The sequence below is a fragment of the Cajanus cajan genome, chromosome 3 (assembly GCF_000230855.2).
Source record: "Cajanus cajan strain Asha chromosome 3, NIPB_CcT2T_4, whole genome shotgun sequence".
Lineage (NCBI taxonomy): Eukaryota > Viridiplantae > Streptophyta > Magnoliopsida > Fabales > Fabaceae > Cajanus > Cajanus cajan.
This window is the reverse complement of record NC_138519.1, coordinates 8,869,329-8,889,644: the sequence shown is the minus strand read 5'-3', so window position 1 is coordinate 8,889,644 and position 20,316 is coordinate 8,869,329. Positions and strand designations below refer to the sequence as shown.

At 31.0% G+C, this 20,316-nt stretch overlaps 2 protein-coding genes across 4 annotated transcripts; both read right to left on the bottom strand.

The window, feature by feature from the left end:
- Positions 1-1,497: 1,497 nt before the first annotated feature.
- Positions 1,498-8,490, bottom strand: LOC109816302 (putative disease resistance RPP13-like protein 1). 3 transcript variants are annotated; one of them, XM_020381251.3, is made up of 4 exons: positions 4,584-8,490; positions 4,271-4,341; positions 2,682-3,022; positions 1,498-1,983 (listed from the first exon to the last, which is right to left on the bottom strand). In XM_020381251.3, the coding sequence occupies exon 1, from the start codon at positions 8,333-8,335 to the stop codon at positions 4,601-4,603; it is 3,735 nt and encodes a 1,244-aa protein (XP_020236840.1). In that variant the 5' UTR covers positions 8,336-8,490; the 3' UTR covers positions 1,498-1,983; positions 2,682-3,022; positions 4,271-4,341; positions 4,584-4,600. The 3 variants fall into 3 exon arrangements, with proteins under 3 accessions (XP_020236840.1, XP_020236841.1, XP_082926463.1); XM_020381252.3 differs by lacking the exon at positions 2,682-3,022; XM_083070337.1 differs by lacking the exons at positions 1,498-1,983; positions 2,682-3,022 and adding an exon at positions 3,277-3,640.
- Positions 8,491-15,178: 6,688 nt separating this feature from the next.
- LOC109816321 (uncharacterized) lies at positions 15,179-17,372 on the bottom strand. Its single transcript, XM_020381274.3, has one exon. It carries the CDS (start codon positions 16,972-16,974, stop codon positions 15,457-15,459), a length of 1,518 nt encoding a protein of 505 aa, XP_020236863.1. The 5' UTR covers positions 16,975-17,372; the 3' UTR covers positions 15,179-15,456.
- Positions 17,373-20,316: the final 2,944 nt, after the last annotated feature.

The following is a 20,316-nucleotide window of genomic DNA, read 5'->3' as shown; positions in this document are numbered from 1 at the left end:
CAGCATACACCCTTAGCGCCGAAAACGCGTTTTAAGGTTGACTAAATTTCGATTTAACGACTTCACCAGCATACACTCGGTAATTAGTTGTTCAATAAAAACGATTATCTTGTGAGCAATTACTAATTCGACAATGTAAAAACATGAATTTGGTATAACAAGTGAGACTCTTTGCACTTTAGTGCTCGAGCCTGGAGGGCTGTGTACCGTCCGACTCTCCAACCGATTAAACTGGCCAACTTGAGACTCTTCGCGCCCTTGACGCTCGAGCCTGGAGGGCTATGTACCCTCCAAATCCCCAATTGACCGAATTGACCGAGTAAAGACTCTTTGCACTTTTAACAATTAAGCATGGAGGGTCACGTATCTTCCAACTCTCCATCCGACCGAGCAAGTCGAATTCAAGATCACTCATGAATTTTCTAAGACTGATTAAGGCAATAATTTCCATGATTCTCGCACATATTTGATTACGGTTATAAATGTGATTTATAGGCTCATTATGAGAAATAAAATGAAGGCTTATTTCAAGGGATTGAGATTGGAGAAAAAGATTCGTATCCTTAAATATGACACCCATATATATAAAGGAAGAATGGTTTTACTAATGGTAGGTTACACTTATCAAATGTTCTAGGTTAGGACGACGGCTAGGTTCTCTTAGAGCTCATATCACTAGAGTTTTTTCGACCGTTATCCTTTGACCGGAACAGTCAATGATTGAATATAAACATTGTCTAAATGATTCAACTTTAGATAGTTGAGTACATTAATCACTTGTATCAAACTTATTGGTTATACATATGTGTGTGTCAATGTCTTAAAACTTTACCTTAGACTAAGTCGAGAGTTAAGTAAAAATTGGTCAATGATTGTTTTTGTCCAAATAATATATATATACACACACATATATATATATATATGTACGTACGAGAAAAGATCCGTTTATTCTAAGAGTAAGTTTATTCAGACTTATTCTGTTCAATAACTCATATTTTACATTAAATTTTAACAATGTAACATGTGTTAAAAAATTAATATAAAAGATGTGCCCAAGTAAGATTTTGTCCCAAAAAACATATAAAACCTCTAAAAAAAATCATAATCCAGAGATTAAGTGTAAATTAAAACCGTAAAATTTACTAAGATTACGTTACATAATTTAAAGAAATTAGTAATCACATCTAAAATTATTAAATCAATTAATAAAATAATATATTTAAACATATCTTTTAAGAATCATTAATTTAAATAATTTATTTATTTACCCGCACATCATGCAGGTTGATATCTAGTTGTAAGTGAAATTACTAATTAGTGATGTAGATGAAGATAATTACTACTAATGTTTTTTTATAAAAATAAGAACTAATTTTTTTAATTATAATAAGAACTAAAATTTATAATATGAAAATATTTTTTCAAAAGAATTAAAATCGAAAAGGCATTTTTTAAAAAACTTAAGCAACCTTCCAAGTACAAAATCATCCTAATAAATGAAATCAATACACTTTAATGGATATTATATAGACAACAAATCTCGAATCAATCTTCCTTGTAAACTTTTGAATGAGATGATAAAATTGAAGACAATGATAAAGATACATACCTCCACACTAGTATGGAGGAAATTTGGATACTTGACCTCTGATTATGTGCCTTGAAATACAACAACAAAGTAAAACATGAAAACTTAATTTGTTCTTTGTTTTGAAATTCTTGACCAATGGTTTTTACTTTTCTTAATACATCATCAAAACAGTCTAAATGAATTCTTCAACCATCTCTGGATCAAGTCTCTGTTCACAATGACTTTCCAGAACTCACTCCATATATTGAACAGTGAACTTGATGAAATCACCACCTTCACTTTGATCATAAGCATCAAAAGCTTTGTGAATTGGTGATTCTTTTTCTTTCGGTTCATTCTGCTTTTGAACACTAGTGTTAGGGATGCCCACAACACAATAAATTTTTAGTTTCCTACAACACAAAAATGAATAAATAAATAAATAAAACTTCCAATGAGTAGTAGCCGACAATTTATAACAAGCTATAGTTAGAGGCATGGTAACATTTTCCAATTATGTATGAGCTACCTGGGTGACATGCTAAATATGATTTGTAACCATAGGTAGGTTGGGATCATTCCTCTCAATTTGAACAAAGCCCCAGGTAAAAGCAAAAAATTGCATGCATTGACATGAGCAACTTATGAAAATATGATAAAATGCCCAATCAATAGGAAAATAAAAAAATAACGAGTAAGTAAAAACAAAGCATTGAGCCTAATCTAAAGGAAAACAAGAAACAATGAGCAAGAACAACGACAATTACAGGAATCAGCATAAACAGTGATAAGCTCCATGCTTTCTAGGTAGAGATTGAAATTGGGACTTCCCTTTTTATACACACTACAATCTCCTACACATGACCCTCTATTTTCTATTCCTTGTGATGGTTCTTATTGTGTTTTAAATCATTCAAGTTTCACATAAATTATAAAATTGATACAAGGTAGCGAAGAACAATAAAATTTAAGATTAAGAAAACAGCATTGCTTTAATTTTCCTTCCTTATTTCTTTTGATTCCCTGTTGAAGTTATATTTTGGCAATTATCCAAGAGATACGAGACAGGAACCGTAATTTAGATTATTTCGAAAGAAATTATTATTATTACCTATCTCAACCAGTCAAGTCATGGCCTAAGGCCTGTATGCTTAGGCCTGAATACTGATTGGATTTTGCTTTAAAGCTTATGCTATGAAGCATCTCTAGCATGTAATTGTAACAGTGAACATTTTGGTGATCCAAATATAGAGAGATCGGTATTAAGAGTTAAGCTGAGAAAGCATCATCCTCTGCATTGTACCCAATGAAGAGCCTTCCCATAAAAGTTTCAGCAATTGAAAAAGCATCAATGTAATGACAATTACATCAAAAGTTCCATTTAGATCTTGTTCAAGGTTGAATTCACATGTCCATGGGCAGGTGCAGTTTCTCCCGACCAATTTACAGGACCTAAAAAACAAAAACCAGTTTCCAGAGACATGAATTTGATTTTGACCTCAATCAACTTAATAATAGTACATCGAACAATGTACACCCAATTACAACACTGACAAACAATGCAATAAGAAGAAACAGACACCAATGAGTGCTGATACATTAAGAAAGTTGAAATACAATGACATTGATGAGTAACATTTTTTTAGGGAATCATTATATTGAAGTATTTATTGATGTTGTTTGCATAATAGTCCATAACTGTATCGTTATTTCTTCTTTGAAGCTAGAGGAGCTTAAGTAGCATTTTTCGCTCAATTCAATTTACACGATCTCACATGTTGCCTTTGAAAACATGCTTATTCTCTGTAGATTCAGTAACATATATACTACATGAATTTCTGTTCCTGAATCAGTTCGATTCAGTAACTATACACAAGAAATATCAACAATATGTGAGCTAGAAGTTTTAGTAACTTTGCTTACATAATCTAAATTTCATAGTTATTTTTCAGTTTTAGTTTGTGCAAATAAAAAATCAAAGGGAACTTTATGATTTGTATTATGAATATTACATTATCCTTTCAAGGGAAATATTACATTACTTTCATAGTTATTCTTCTTTGTTTACACCTGCACACAAGAAAGTATTAAACAGAAGTATACATTTTAGTAGTTGCACACAAGAAAGCATAAAGGGTATGTATTTTGTGATTTGTCTAAGTTGTTATAATAGAAATTGAAATTGCATATGCTTTTTCAGCATAACAAAATAACAAATATCACAAACTTGAATTCAAATCTTGTCTACAGAAAAAGTCATTCTTCTAAACCATGAAAATTGTTTTATATTGTTTGTCAAGAACTAGGAGTATTTTTTTTAGATGCTACGAGTCTGCTATTAAAATTAAGAAAGCAAAGGGAATTAGTTTAGTGATTGGAAATTTGGAATAAATATCATATTCAAAGATAGAAAGTAAATTGTCCCCCATTGCACATTTACCAAAATAGATATCATTAAAATTTTAAGACTACTTCTTCATTACATTTGTAAAAGTTTAATTTATTATATTCCACAGTGAGATCTATCCTAGAATAATCTTTACTTCATATTCACTGGGTTCAAATCTCTGTAGTGACCTTTTCACTTTATGAAATCTTTCACCTTAGCCATTAAAATTGTTTAATTTATTTTATAGAAAATACTATAAACTTATGCTTAAAAGTTAAAAGTCAGGAACATATGAGATGAATTAAATTTACCTTCACATGTTAAATTTTGATGGAGAGGATCAGGCTCCAATAATCACCATAATACTACTAAAAAATGTTAACTGCAAAGAATAAGAAAAAGAGCACTAGTCATTTCTACAATAAGTTTTGATTAAAAAGACATGAATGCTTGTTGTAAATAAAGTATATACAAAAGAATTTGCTTTCTTGTTGAATGCAATAACCAAGTTAAATTCCAAAGGAAAAAGACATGATATGAAACATATCCTTGACAGAAATAGTCATCCTTGGTTAGACTTGGATGGTGATGATGATGAAGTGGGTGAAGGAGAATGAGAATTACCTGGTGGTCATCATTGGTCACAAAATCCATCTATGGTCAACCTTAATGCCACGAATATGGAAAATTTTAGACCAAATTTGAGGGTGCTTCTTGCAGCATTGTTTTTGCAGCAAAGGACATTTCATTATGCTTAACTTTATTAGGGAGACAGGCAGCCTTTCTCCCGCCATATTCTTCAGCTTTTGACAGTGGTCAATTTCTAATTGTTGTAGGGATGTGAGGTGGAGAAGTCCTTTGCAGTCCAACGTCTCCAAACTTGAGAACTTAAATAGACGCAAAGTTGTAAGGGAGGGAGGCAGCAAACCCTCATTTGGGAAGGACTTGATGCCATCACATGGACCCCAGACAGAAAGATATGTAAGCATGTGCATGGATGGCCATGCTGGGCCGCTTAGTAATTTCTCACAGTTGCTAATCCAAACTGTTCTCAAGCTAGGTGGATCTAACTTTGCAGGAAATGCCTCAATTTCTGGACAGTTGTCAATTTCAATACGTTCTAACTTTGGAAGAAGAGTACTCATATGATCAGGTAATGAATTCAACTTTTTGCAATCAGAAACCTTGAACCAAGTCAAATTGGGTGCAGACAGTCCTTCTCTCGGGAATGACACAAAGTTGGGGCAATTGCAAATCGTAAAAGATCTCAGGCTACTAAATGAGTCTGACCCTGAAACCAGAAGAGATTCCATACTTTCACAGCTTAAGATATTGAAATTTTTTAGATTCGGAAAAGAAACCAATGGAAGAGACGTTAGTGAATCACAACTATTGGATATTGTAAGAGATCCTAGTAAGTCGTGTTTGTGTTGCATTGGGAATTCCAGGTTTTTTAAATCGTAGATTTCTAGAGTGTTCAGCGATGCAGGTAGACAACCATCCGGGAAAGATATGGGTGACGAACAATTCTTTAATGTTAAAGATTGGATGCAAGTTGGTTGGATGTTAGTGATGGCCTCGATCATAGACTCCACCATCGGGCTTCCTTCAATTTCTATAGATTCCACCAAAAGAGGAAACACATTGAGTGCTACTTTATTGCTTTTATTTATCCTCAATTTATGAAGGGAGGGAGCCCTTGGGAGAGAAGAGACTAAAAGCTCGCAATAATCAATATCAAGTGTTTTTAGCGCAGGAAGGTGCTTTGGCAAATCTCCGCTTAGTTTGGGGCAGTACCGTATTGTAAGCTCCTGAAGCACAGGAAAAGAGTTCGATTCAAATGAACTCCATACCTCCCAACAAGACATCGAAGAAAACACTAGAAATTTAAGGGAGGGAAAGGGTGTAGCAAGAGAACAATCATTATTCTTGTAAAAACCTGCATCAATAGTCTTCACTGACTTCATACGTGAAATCTCGAGATGCTCGAGAGATGGTAATTCCCCAAGTGAAGGAAGCATACAACAGTTGTCACAATCAATTAACATTAAAAATGTCAACTTGTGGTAGGAAAAATTTCCCACCCAGTCTGGAAATTTGTTTCCTTTATAACATCTTATTGATAGCCATTTCAGGTCTTCATGAGGTTGTAACTTGCAGAGCACGTCTAATTCAATTTGGAAGTCAACACCATTGTTACTAGAAGACCATTCCAATTTTAAACTATCAATTTGCTTCTTATCTGCTATCTTAGCCCCCAATGCTTCATTACAGTTGGTAACATTCTCCAAATTCTTAATAAGAAGCCAGCCGTGAAGATTCGAAAGTCCTCCCAATTCTTTGATGCTATTCTCCTTATGCTTGCCCACAGGAAAGAAATGTAATTGTTGTAAATGGTTTAATTTTCCTATTCCTCTAGGCATCTCTTCTATATGAGTTCCTCGAATATCAAGATGGCGGAGGTTTACCAGATTTTGCATGTCACTAGGCAATTTAGTGAGCTGGAAGCAACAATTCAACTTCAATGTTTGTAGATTGAACAAATTACACACTGATTCGGGTAGTGTTTGTATTCTTGTCTCTGAAAGATTCAAATAACGCAAATGGATCAATTCACCTATTGAGTTAGGCAAAACATGCAAACTATCAAAGCCACGAAATGATAAAACTCTCAAGTATGGAAGCTTTGATGATATAATATATGTTGCCTTTTCATTGTTGAAGGGAGAATCTTCAAGATAAACTGGCAAGAAAGTTCTCAAAAATTTTACGCTACCAAATGCTTGAAAGTGTTCCGTAACTGGATCACTAAATTTGGTAAAGGATAGATGACGAGTCTTGACATCGATCTTGGTTTCCTTTCCTAGTTCTTCTGATCTCGAGTAGAATTCTCCACCAAGTGATATTGTTAGATCATGCATAAGATCATGCATCACAAAAGTATTGTACGAACTATAATGTTGAAAAAAGGATGTCGAAACCAAATCATCAAAATACTCGGAACCAACTTCTTCTAACGTCTTTCCATTTTCTGGTGCTTTTAGAAGATCTTCAGCCATCCACAACAAGATTAATTCATTTTTCTTAAATATATAATCCTTAGGATACAATGAACAATACACAAAACACCGTTTTAAATGTGAAGGGAGATAATGATAACTAATCCTCAATGCTGGAATAATTTCACAATGATTTTCAGGAAGTTTCCAAATGTCACTATGAAGTATATTATTCCAATCCCTAATAGCATGCTTTCTTCTCAACATACCTCCAAGCGACTGTGCTGCTAAAGGCAATCCATCACACTTTTTAACGATCTCCCTTCCAATTTTTTCTAGAGCACTTCTATTCTCATTGGATTCGGAGGGAGGAAATGCATGGTTCGCAAATACTAACCAACAATTTTCATTTGACAATTTGTCCAGAGGATAAACTCCAACAATATGAAAAGAGGTTTTTTCCACAACATTTTTGTTGCGAGTTGTCATGAGAATTTTACTTCCCTTGATCCCACTTAGAAATGGTTTTTTAAGACTTCTCCAATTATCATTAGACTTGATCCAAACATCATCCAAGACAATTAAGAATTTTTTATCTTTCAACTTGTCCATCAACTCAAGCTGAAGTGAATCTAGATCATTCAATCTACAAGATTCATGGGTAACCTGTTCTATCAAAGTTTTTGTGACCTTAACAATATCAAATTTGTCAGACACACAGACCCATGCATGTAAATCAAATTCCTTATTCAAATTACCATCATTGTACACAGATCGGGCTAAAGTGGTTTTCCCAACTCCACCCATGCCTACAATAGGAATCACAGACACGTGTTCATCATGAACGTTATCCTCTAACAACAACTTGATTATGGCTTCCTTGTCTTTCTCCCTACCATATATACCATATCCATCTTCGAGAGATGTTGGCTGAGCTTTCCATTGCTCGATCTCCACTGGAATCTCTTTCAAATCAAGACTCAGCTTTTGTTTTAAAAGATCATCTAGTCTTTCAACTATGTCCTCCAACTTACTGGTACTAACTATCTTCTTTCTATTGATAAAGGGAGAGAAGTGTTTGTTTACCTTCTTTTGAGTTGCAGCTTTAGTAGAAACTTCATCGAGTAAGTCGTCAACCTCATAGACAAGATCTTTGAGAACATTGAGCCACTTTTTGACATTGGGGTCTGTGATCTGTCTCTTCTCGGCATCCTCAAACACATGGCTAACAAGTAACAGCTTGTTGTTAACCGCTTGAAGCAACTTGCCAGGATTCTTTCCGCGGATGAAGTTGACAACTTCTGGGGAAGCTAGCTTGTCAAAGAGAACGTTAATGAAAGCAGAGAGGAAGGCACCACCAACCACTGCTAAAGCCATGATCTCAAGAACAAGTGATCAGAGTAGAAACACAAAGGAATTGGTTGCAATAACAGATCTGATGAGATTTAGTGATATATAAGTCAACTGTGCTTGGTAAGAGAAAGTATAGTTTTGGTAGGTATCTTATCTTTTTCTAATTATAAGGTTCTTGTTTGATGCTTTTCTGAACGTGGAATCTACGGGGAAGTACCTACCATCAAAATTCTTCGTCAGATATATTAATTAATAATCCGATGGCTGAGATTCAAGAACGGTTACTTGGAACTTGTATTATATCATTTTGCATATTGTCGTCGTTCCAACAGAGGTTTCAATGGAAATATTCATGATGGTGATTTTTGTGATGTTAATAGATGTTTATGGAGTCGTTGTTCAATGTCGAAAATACGCTTTCATTATGTTTTTTTTTTCCCATTATATGTTCATTTGATTTTTGGTGTTGAAATTGAATGGTTGCATGGTTTTGAAAATCCTAACTAATTAGTTTGTGAGAAGTGAAGTAATTAGAACAGTACAAATCGGCCTAGTGGCTAGTAGCAATTTGGATGAAGGAAATTTAGAGGTTAATCATATCTACTTTGGTACAGCGAATGACAGACAAACTCTGAAGTTCGGCATTCATGTAACTTGATATCTAAATCTATTGTGCTAGGGATAAATTATTGGGTAAAACAAAACTAATCAAGTTCAAGGGTTTTAACTCGTTAAGTTCTCATGACTTAGAAGCAACTATGCTTATACTTCATTGTTTCTTAGCACATTCCATACCGGTAAAATTATCAAAATCAAGACATTTCATTTTTAGTGACATTTTAAAAATTATGTGTAAATTACCTTGTCATAAGAGATAATTTTTGTATGTTAATAATTTTATACATGTTAAGACAATTTTATAATCAAGTTTTTCTTACACCTTCTATAATCAACCTTTTAATATAAAATTTTTATCAAATCAAACTAATCTCAAAATATTATAAAGAAATGCTAATTAATGAATGGGTCTTTGATTTTGTTAAAAGTAGTTATAAAGAAAAAATTACTAGTTCAAATATTTCATTGATTTTTTTAAAAAAAAAATATGTAGATATTTTCCATGTAAAATATGATTGAAATTTAAATATCATTTCTTGTTGCAATGTTATTAAAAATACAGAATGAGTTGAAAATATTAAATAAATTAAATTAATAAAAATTTTCTAAAATTATTAAATTAGGTAATATATATATATATATATATATATATATATATTGAAAATATTATATTTATAACCATTTGATTAAAGATTTAAATTAATCACTTTGTAAGGAATTTTTTAGGTAGATTTATATAATAAAAAAATGATTATAAGTTAGGATATTTATAAACATGATATATGAAAAAATTTGTGTGATTGGAAGAAAAATGTATTATTAAATTAAAATTTGTTTTGAAATAGTATATAATTCAAATTAATTTGATTATATGTATAATAAAACTAAAGTTTGTAATAATTTTTTTTTTATGAATATGACTCACCTAGTATCTTGAAATTGATAATCAAGGACTAATTTGTATTCACGCGACCTGATTTCTACTGGGTAAACATTATTTTAATTAAAAAAATAATTTATACAATTAAGTTGGAATGAAACGTAATTATTATATTAAAATTTGTATCGAATAATTGATACTTTAAAATTTTATAATTATTTTAAAATTAAATTTTGTAATAAATATTTGATTAATAACAATTAATTTAGACAATTATGTCATAATAAAACTTAATAATTATAAGAGAAAAAAAAATTAATGTTGTTTTAGTTATTTATCATTAACAATTAATTTTCAATAGCATGTGATTAGGAGTGATATATTAATAACTGATTGGTTATTAAGAGACTTAATTTGATTAATATGTGAGTTATTAAAAAATTAACTCAATAAAAATTGTTAAATATAATACTTAATTTATCAAATAAAAATCAATTCAATTTGGTTTTTTTAATTACATGATTAAATATTGATTTACTAAATATTTTAATATTAATTTTGATGCAAATAGAATCCACTAGTTAATTATCATATGCAAGTTAAAAGGAAATAATATGACAAATTTGAGACTCAAATTGATGGTGGATTTGGAAATATTTTTATTATATATTGTTTTGTTTTTGACACAATTATTTGATTTCAAACAATATTTTATAACAAAGATGCATTATATCACTCATACAATTTAATATTAATATGAGAAAATTATCGGTCATAGGAGAATATTTTATTAAAATAAAATAAAATAAAATCTACATTTTCAATTGGCCCACGAACTATCCGGTTTCAAAGGTTAAGTACGAGTCAAAAAATTTGGATTATTTATCTCTCTAACCAGAATTATCCAGATATTTAATAATACAATTAATATTAATTTTTACAATTGTAAACATCACATTCAATTAATATTAACTTTTACAATTGTAAACACCACATGAATGCATGATTCACATGTTCGTCAATTTATAAGAATTAATTTTAATATTAATCTTTATAATTAATATTAAAATTGATTAAATTGTAATATTTTTAATTTTATAAATTAATTGATATAAATCACTAAAACATTAAAATGATAATCATATCTTAATTTTATAAATACAATAATCATTAAATATATTTTACTGATTTAATAAATATAATTATAACATGTTAACATAAATAACCATATAAATTATTGCAATCTTTAAATAATGATATTATGTGAATAACATTATTGTAAATATTTATATGTTTTTTAGTTATATAAAATATTTAAATTTAATTTAAATTAGATATTAATTTTTTATAACCATATTATTATATATAATTATGTCAAATAACCTAATTGACCATTTTTAATGGATACCCTCAAAATCTTGTTCAACGAGACCACAATTTTATTGTGACTTGTTGATATTAAATATTTTCTTTGATTGGTTTATAATTGTTTTTAGATTTTAATTTCTAAAAGTATTTAAACAATATAACTAGCCTTTTTATTTTTTATTTTATCCAATATAACTAGTTTAAATAACATTTTATATAGTTACTTTTGTATCAAGTTATTATTTATTTTCTATTAGATAAATATATTTAATATGTCTATTTATTATAATTATTATTTATATATTTCATAGTTTTCATTTCAATTATATTAATTTGATATTTTTTGAGAAAACTTATTAATTATAAAATAATTGATTAAATAAGTTTATTTTATAAAATTGAATAAAAATTCTCTATTTATTTGGATTGAATTTTGATTTATTGTCTATTCTATTAATAAAAAAAAATATTACTATGTTTATATGGTTTTTTTTTTACAATTTTGTCTCTACAATTTCCTCTCAAATTATTATTTTTTCTGTGTCATTTTTTTTTTCAAAAACTACTCTTATACCCAAAAATTGTTCACATCCTCTTATTATTAATTGGTCGCTTTTATTTTATTTTTAAAAAGATAAAAAAAGATTATAAATATATTTATAATGCTAGTACATAACAATATATTTCAAATAAGAATGTGTATTGTTCCTTTTTTATTTTATTATGATAAATATTAAAAAAAGATTGCAATATTTATGATTTTATAAATTAATTTATCTAAATTCCAAAAAAAAAAACATGATAATCTTATCTTATTTTTATAAATATAGAAATAAGCTAATTATATATTAATTTTAAGTTTTAATATGTTTTTAGTCCCTTAAACTTAGAGTAAATTTGTTTTCCGTCCTTCAAATTTAAAATTAATCTTTTTAGTTATTGTAATTTTAAAAAATCTTATTTTAGTTCTTATATCCAAATCTTATTAGGAAATCTTTAAATACTGATGTATAAAATTTATTTAGTAATGTCTCTGTTAGTAAAAATATCGTATTAAACTCAGTTACTATTACATAACTATCTCAATTTGTGACTTTTAAATATGTTATCGGTAACCTAAGAAACTAAAATAAAATTAAAAAAAATAAAAAAAGATTAAAAATAACAATTTTAAATTTAAGAGATGATTGTTAAACTAAAAACATATTTTTAATTTTATAAACACAATAATAATATATAATCTTGTATTACAATTCAAGAATTAATCACTATTTATACAAAACATTTAAAATTAATTTGAAAATAGTACAAAATATTTAAATTTAATTTGATTTGATTGAATTATAACTGTTTTAAGAATATATATAGTTTAAATAACGAACTGTATATATACGAGTATAATTTATATCAAATCATTATTTATTTTCTATTAAATAAATTATAATTATAATTTTGTGTAAATATTTAATAATCTCTAATTTTAGTTATATTTAATTAAGTAAATTATAATGTTAACAAATTCAAAAGTATCCTTTTGGTCTCCTATACTTATTATAATTTATAAAGGGAATATATTTTGATAACTACTCTTTTAGTCTCCATTTTTTAATAGATCATTATATCATTAAACGTAAAAAAAAAATCTTATATCATTTTTAAATAACTATCTGTAACTTATAATATTTGTCTGTATATAATTATTAGAGGTATAAACTGTCTCAATTTCTTCGGTATAAAATAATAATAGTTTATTTTTAGATGAATTTTTTATTATATTTTTTTTACTTTTTTAATATATTGCTTTTCCATTACTATATATTATGAACATTTTTTTTACTTATAATACTAATGCATTATTAAATTGTATTACTATGTTTCATTCATTATTAGTGTTATTTTTTATTTATAATCTATACTTATTATAAAGAAGATATATTTTGATAATTACTCTTTTGGTCTTCATTTTTTAATAGATCATTATACCTCTAAATGTAAAAAAAGAAAAAAAAAATCTTATATCAGTTTTAAATAAATATCTGTAATTTCTAATATTTGTCTGTATATAACTATTAGAGATATAAAATACTTCAATCCCTCTAGTATTTAATTAAGTAAATTATAATGTTAACAAAATCAAAATGATAAATCAACACCCAAAATTAAAAATATTTATTTTACACTCTCATTACACACACGTTCAATGGAACATGACTGAATTGATAACTAAACCAAATTCAAAAACATTGCTCGTGGATATTGTTATGATAATATCTCCATATAATTGTTGCTTGTTTCAATCCCATGCTAACAGAAAAAGCAAAGGTGACAAGGAAATAAAATGAATAACAGAATATGTGCGTAAGATTAAGCACATAGACAACCCTCGTTCTTCTCATTACCCGTAACCCCACAGACAAACTGGACCAACCTGTTAAGTAATGTTACTACAAGACAAACTTTATCCCCTGCATCTGCGCCACATTTATGTCCTTTTCTTACCCCTATTAAAGAACTATATTCAAGAATTCCATATTATCCATTCTTTATGCTCATTCCATGATGTTAATGCTCTGTAAAAATTGCTTAATCTAACTCTATTCTTTTACTTTTACTTTTCCTTTTCATGTGCTAAAAGCATGCACTTGATATCTATGTGCAATCTTGATTGAAATCACCATTGGTGCAAACATTCAAGAATTTTGGTCGCAATTTCGTTGTCAGTAATAATTAGCAAAAAAAGTCCCACATACGATCCTTTTCTCGTGTATGAAGTTAGTCTTTTTTCAACTACCAAGTGCCTTTAATAGAAAACCCCACATACTACAGTTAAAAACACTTGAGAACCTGTCTTCCCTTATGCACCAGGAAAAGTGATCCAGAAAAAGTGGAATTGAATATTCGGACTTTGCTATTGTTTAAGTGGGGCACTGAATCTTCACCTCACACTTCATACCTGCAAGTCTGCACCTCTCACACTTCATACCTGCAAGTCTGCACCTTAAAAACTTTTAATAGGATTGATAAATATTACATTACGAGTAAATATTGGATTATTGGAACCGGCATTAACTCTCTTCGTTGTTAATTGTCATTGTCAATTGATTAAGCTCTTATCCTGAAAGTGCTATGTTATAGGATGCTCTTCATATATTACTATCAACTGAAGCATGCACGTTAAAGAAAATCATGTTCAGACAAGGGACAGTTTAAAAATCAACTATTGCAAGTATCAATATCAAACTGTTTTGCATGTGGCATTTCATGTACAAGCTCATTATTCTCCTTCTATAAATGCAGAGAACTCACCTAAAGAAAACCACATTTTAACAACCACATCGCTGGAATTGATCCCACTTAAAAGGCATACTTGTACATTATCACATGTCTGCGCTAATTAATTATATCCTGCTTTCGCTTTACTAATCATTAACAAGCATACTTTTAGATAAGACAGGCAACAAACAGCTGATAAGTGACAAATAACAAACCATGTTATATGAGAATTATTTACCTTTTAATAATGAATATTACCAACAACTATCACAGCCGGGAAATTAACTTGGCTGATATACTGCAGATAAACACTCGAGCATATAAAGACAACAATTACCATATATAGTCTCTTTGGGAAACTAACTAAAGCAAATCATATTTCCCCTTGATTAGTAATAGTATGAAGCAAGATTTTAGTTCAGTCCTATTAGTTGTTATTATCAATTAACGGAATTCCCCGCAATTGGCGCCTCTTGAGCAATATAAATACTTAAAAGTATGCGACCTGAAACTGAAAGCAATTTCGGAAAGTCGTCACCTGGGGTAATGATTTCTAATCTCAAACAACCTTTGTTGTCTGGTAGTCATGTTACAGCCACGAAAACTCAATCCCATTTTAAAGAACCTTTTGACTAAATATCCCTAACGAGTTTATTACATAGTGCACCGTAACTAATTAAATAATAAACTGACAAAAAGGAAAAATCAAATTCTTCTGAGAGATAAAATAATGGATAAAACATTAAGTATCCTTTTCTATATATGTAAAGAGATAAATAAAAGAAGAGAAGTGTAACAAATACAATTGTGGTAAAGGGATAATTTTCATTTTCTCTTGCATCAGTTACATGTAAAGAAATTTGAAAAATAAAGGACTCTCTCTCTTCTCTATTTGCTGATGAAAAAAATAAGAAAACTAGGAAGAAGAAACATGCAAGAAACATGAAAATAAGAATGATACAGAACATGTATATAGGGTTTGACCCATCAAGCAATTTTTTACCAGTTACCACCATTGATGAACAAGAACACCACTTTGTCGGAGAGAAGTGAAGAGCTGCAAGCACTGATCATAAGTTTTCTCATACTTAGGACTCCTTTGTCCAGGGCAACACCTCTGCCACCTATTGTAATGACACTCGAGAAAAATCTCATCCACCAAACAGATAGCCCCAGTTTCAAACAACCTGGGAATCAAATCAAACTCAGTACCCTCCACATCCATCTTCATCACAACAAAATCGTTCTTCGAAACCGTGTTCTTCAACCAGTCGGCAAAATCAAACCCTGGAATCTTCTCAACCTCACCACCATCAAAACCCCCCGAAGATTTCAAGGGCTGAATCCTTCCCATTCCTCGGCCCTTACCCTGAACCTTCTCCCCTGGGTCACGGTTAATCTCAAACACCAAACTCTCATTCCTCACCCATGCAGCATAAGGCAACAGAGTAACCCCCTTTTTCACTCCATACTCCTGATGAAACGTTTTATCTGCCTCAATTGCATACACGTGAAATGTCTTGTTCTGTTTTGGGTACTGTTTCCTAAACCAACTTCCAATACTAGAACCATAGCTTCTAGCTCCAACATCAACATACAAATACCTATTCTTAAAGCTTATATCAACCATCGAAGGAAGGTACTTTACGTTCTTCACGTTTCTCTTGAGAGTGATCCATGGCTTCAATGGCTCCTCTTCAATCAACGCTTCAGCGTTTCTAACCAACTCTAGTTTATACCCCGGAACAGAGCATTTTCCATTGGAATTGGAATTCGAATCAGAATCAGAATCAGAATCAATTCCAAAACGCTCTTTCTTCACAACGATTTCCCTTATGTGAGGCATCGATGAATCAAACCCTTCTATGTCAGTAATTTTCACCACATCACAACAAAAATTGAACAAATCAACGAATGAATTATAACTATAAGTGTCTTTGGCCTTTACATGGAACGCGGCAAACCCTTCGGGTTTGAGCGTTCGTGAAACCTCGGCGGCGAACTCCGCCGGCCGCAGCGACTTCTCGAGCGCGCCGTCCCCGACGAACACGAAGTCGAACGTGGCGTTCGCGAACGGAATCCGGCGAGCCTCGCCGGACTTCACCAGCGGCGGGGACGCCTTCTTCGAGATCCCGACGGCGTCCGCAATGCCGATCTCCCGCAGCGCGAGGACGTCGCGGCCGGTCGGCGTCTCGACGCAGAGCGACTTCGCCGCCGGCGAGAGGAATCCGCCGGCGACGAGGTCGTTGAACACCGAGGAGTAGAACCGTACGCCGTTGATCCAGTCCTTGCTAGCGAATCGCTCCGGCGCAGCCGCGGCGGAGGCGGCGAGAGCACCGGATCCGGGTCCGGCGATGGCGAGATTGAGCGAGGGAGAGAAGAAGCAGAAGTCGCCGATGGTGCAGGACTCGCCGGCGAGGGTGATGACGTAAGCGAAGCGTACGATTACGATGAGAACGCCGAAGAGGAGTAACCGCACGAGAACGTTTCTGAGAAAGCCGGGCTTGGCTGCGGCAGGCTCCATGGAAACAGATTGTGCACTTTTCTTACAGAAAATAATAAAATGACTTAAATTGAAAGGAAGGAAAAAAGAGTTTGGGTTGAATTGTTTTGTATTTATCGAGAGCAGAAGCGAGCAGAGGTGTGGTTTGCGCCGATGAGAGAAGGTGTTTTTCTGAGAGAAGGAATTGAAAAGGTGAGAGGGGCAAAATGGGAAATCATGATGCGTTGTTGGCTTGGTTTCTATGGAACAGTGATGAAGAAGAAGAAGAAGAAGAAGAAGAAGAAGGAAGAGACTATTACTGGGTGGGTTTTGGTTTTGGATGAGTGAATACGTTGATAAAAATAATATGAACGCGGCGTCATGGTGACCGGTATAGCCGGTTAATTAATTCTACGCGGAAGGAACATCGGGAAGAAGGACGAAACGAAACAAAGGAACCCTGCCGTGGCAATGGCATGGGCTTTCCAAATTACAAGAATGCCATTTTGTGTTTTCTTTTTTTAATTATAGAATTATTGAGCAGTTTATTTAATGGCTTTATTTATTCCTAAAATGATGAGATGATGAGAATTGACAAGTTGCGTGATGAAAATTCCAGAAACCTTGAATTGTCAGTTTGCGGAATGGCAAGCATTTACACAGAGGCGAGTGTTTTTCTCGCGTCACTATTCACAGCTCCATCTTATCCTATAATTGTTTGGTCAAAGACAAAGTACAATATTTCTTCTGTTTTTCTTTTTAACCTTATTCTAAAATTTACTCTTTTTCTTTTATGAATTTTTTATATTACTTCACTCATTTTTTTTATTATTTACGTTAATAAAATTTATATATGTATGGTAGAATATGAATTCAATAGTTACTTTTCAATTTGCCGCAATATCACACGTATTCGGTCGCTGCACCAATTTTCTATAACTTATTAATTCTTCAAATAAAATATTTAAAGACAAAGTTTTCTATATTTTCGAACCACGAACATAATATCTTTTCTTTTTTTTTTTTGGTAATGGAACATAATATCTCGTTTAAACACTGTAGATAACATTTTTTTTCGTCAAAAATTTATTTAAGCTAATTATTAGTTTTTTATATTATGCCTCTCAATAAAATTGAATGCAAACCTCTTAGACTTGAACAAAATCTTCCTTTATTAAAGAAAAAATATATAATTAAGAATGAAGATTCTATTGAAAATGATAAATTAAATTCTATAATAATAATTAATTGCCAATAATTAAGTTTATAGCTTTTAATGTATTGTTTATTTTCGCTCGAGGTTGATATTCATGGTTTTATTCTTAAAAGACAATTCCGTAAATTAACCTTTCCCATTCAACGCGAGACATTTTAGCAAAACATAACCAGTCCTTTTCTGGAGGAGAATATAACGGGTCCTTATTTACTCCATTTTGATGTAAGAAAAATATATTTTTAGTAGTACTATAAAAAAATAATGATTAAAAGTTAATGCAAAAATAAATTTTTATTACGTCAAAATTTAAAATTAAATTTACCTGTGTCTTAAAACTAATTCACCTATATTAATTTGATACGAATAAATCTTTGTGCATGTAACGATGGGAAGCTCAATCACAAGACAAGCTTTAATCTTAAACTGCGTTCCGCATTTGGATTCCCGTTTAATGTCGCCGCCGTGTTTGGATTTCGGTTTACTGTCACGGCCGTGTTAAGCATTCAGCACATGCAAATTTTACCAAAACCATTTAATTAAACAAATTTTCAGCAAATAAAACGTAAATATCGGATCTGTTCTGCATTTATTTCGCTTCTTTTTTTTTTTTCTCACGCCAGAGAATCTAAATTCATTCATTCATTAATCAAAGATAAAGTCAAATCTTTGCAATATAATTACGGTCAATTGTTACTCATTAATTAAGGTTAGAATACAAAACTTTATATATTATACATTAATTCTCATCAATAGGTCCATCCTACATGTTAGCTAAAATAATCAATAATAAAAAAAGAATATTAAAGTATATCAATCAATATTATTAAGTCATAATTTTAATAAAAAGTTATTATTGATTTCTAGATTAAGATTGTTAAAATATTTGTGAATTGTGAATAATACCGTATAACTACTTCCTATTGGAGACGTCCATATCAACGAATTTTTTTCTGAAATAATATTTTTTTTAAAAAAAATTACAAGAATGATCATTGTGCAGGATTATTTACCAAGATAGAACCATTTACTATTCAAGCTCAGAATTCGGTTCTCTGGGAACCGAATTCTGAGCATCAAAATGTAATTTTTTTTGTTTTTTCAACTCAGAATTCGGTTCCCGGGGAACCGAATTCTGAGTTGGTTTTAAATTTTTTTTTTTTTTTCGTGTATGGGGGCAAATGTGGGTTGATCTGGGAAGCGGAACGGCCCGTTCCAAAAGCAGAACGGGCAGTTCTGCTTAAAAAAACAGAGTGCAAATTCTGAATGTGAAACGGCCCGTTCTGCTTAAAGAATTTGCACTCTATTTCTTTAAGCAGAACGGGCCGTTCTGCTTTCGGAACGGGCCGTTCCGCTTCCCAGATCAGCCCACATTTGCCCCATACACAAAAAAAAAAAAAATTTAAAACCAACTCAGAATTCGGTTCCCCTGGAACTGAATTCTGAGTTGAAAAAACAAAAAAAATTACATTTTGATGCTCAGAATTCGGTTCCCGGGGAACCGAATTCTGAGCTTGAACAGTAAATGGTTCTATCTTGATAAATAATTCTGCACAGTGATCATTCTTGTAATTTTTTTTAAAAAAAAATATTATTCCAGTAAAAAATTCCCATATCAACTAGTATTAAAAATGTATAGTAGTTTTTTTGGAAAGAATATTATTCACGTGATGAATCAGAAGATCTGACACAAGACCATTACTTATTTGTCAGAAAATATGAAAGTCAAAACGTTGAAAATTGTGAGTAAATAGTGGTAGTAATAACTAATTATTAAAAATATACTATAGTAGTTTAATGGTTTTCTAGAAAGAATATTATTCGGATCATGAGAAATTTTGGATGAATGATCTAACGAAAGACTCGAGATTAATTATCAGAAAATATACAAGTCGAATGGTTGAGAATGACAATTAGAGACAAATAAATAGTAATCAGTTCACACGTGTACACATGAGAAGCTTAGTTAATGAAAATTAAAAAAAATCACGTAAATTAGTTCTTATTTTTTAATATTAAAATAAGTAACTGAATAAATGAGCAAATTCATTATGGTTTTCATTTTCTTTATTTCAAAAGAATTTATGTTTTTTAATCATATCATTATACTTAATATAGTACAATTGCTTTACAATACAAATATTAAACAATATTTAATTATTATAGAATTA

Coding starts and splice junctions, on each gene's coding strand:
- LOC109816321 (XM_020381274.3), bottom strand. CDS start 16,974: ATGGAGCCTGCCGCAGCCAAGCCCGGCTTTCTCAGAAACGTTCTCGTG.
- LOC109816302 (XM_020381251.3), bottom strand. CDS start 8,335: ATGGCTTTAGCAGTGGTTGGTGGTGCCTTCCTCTCTGCTTTCATTAAC.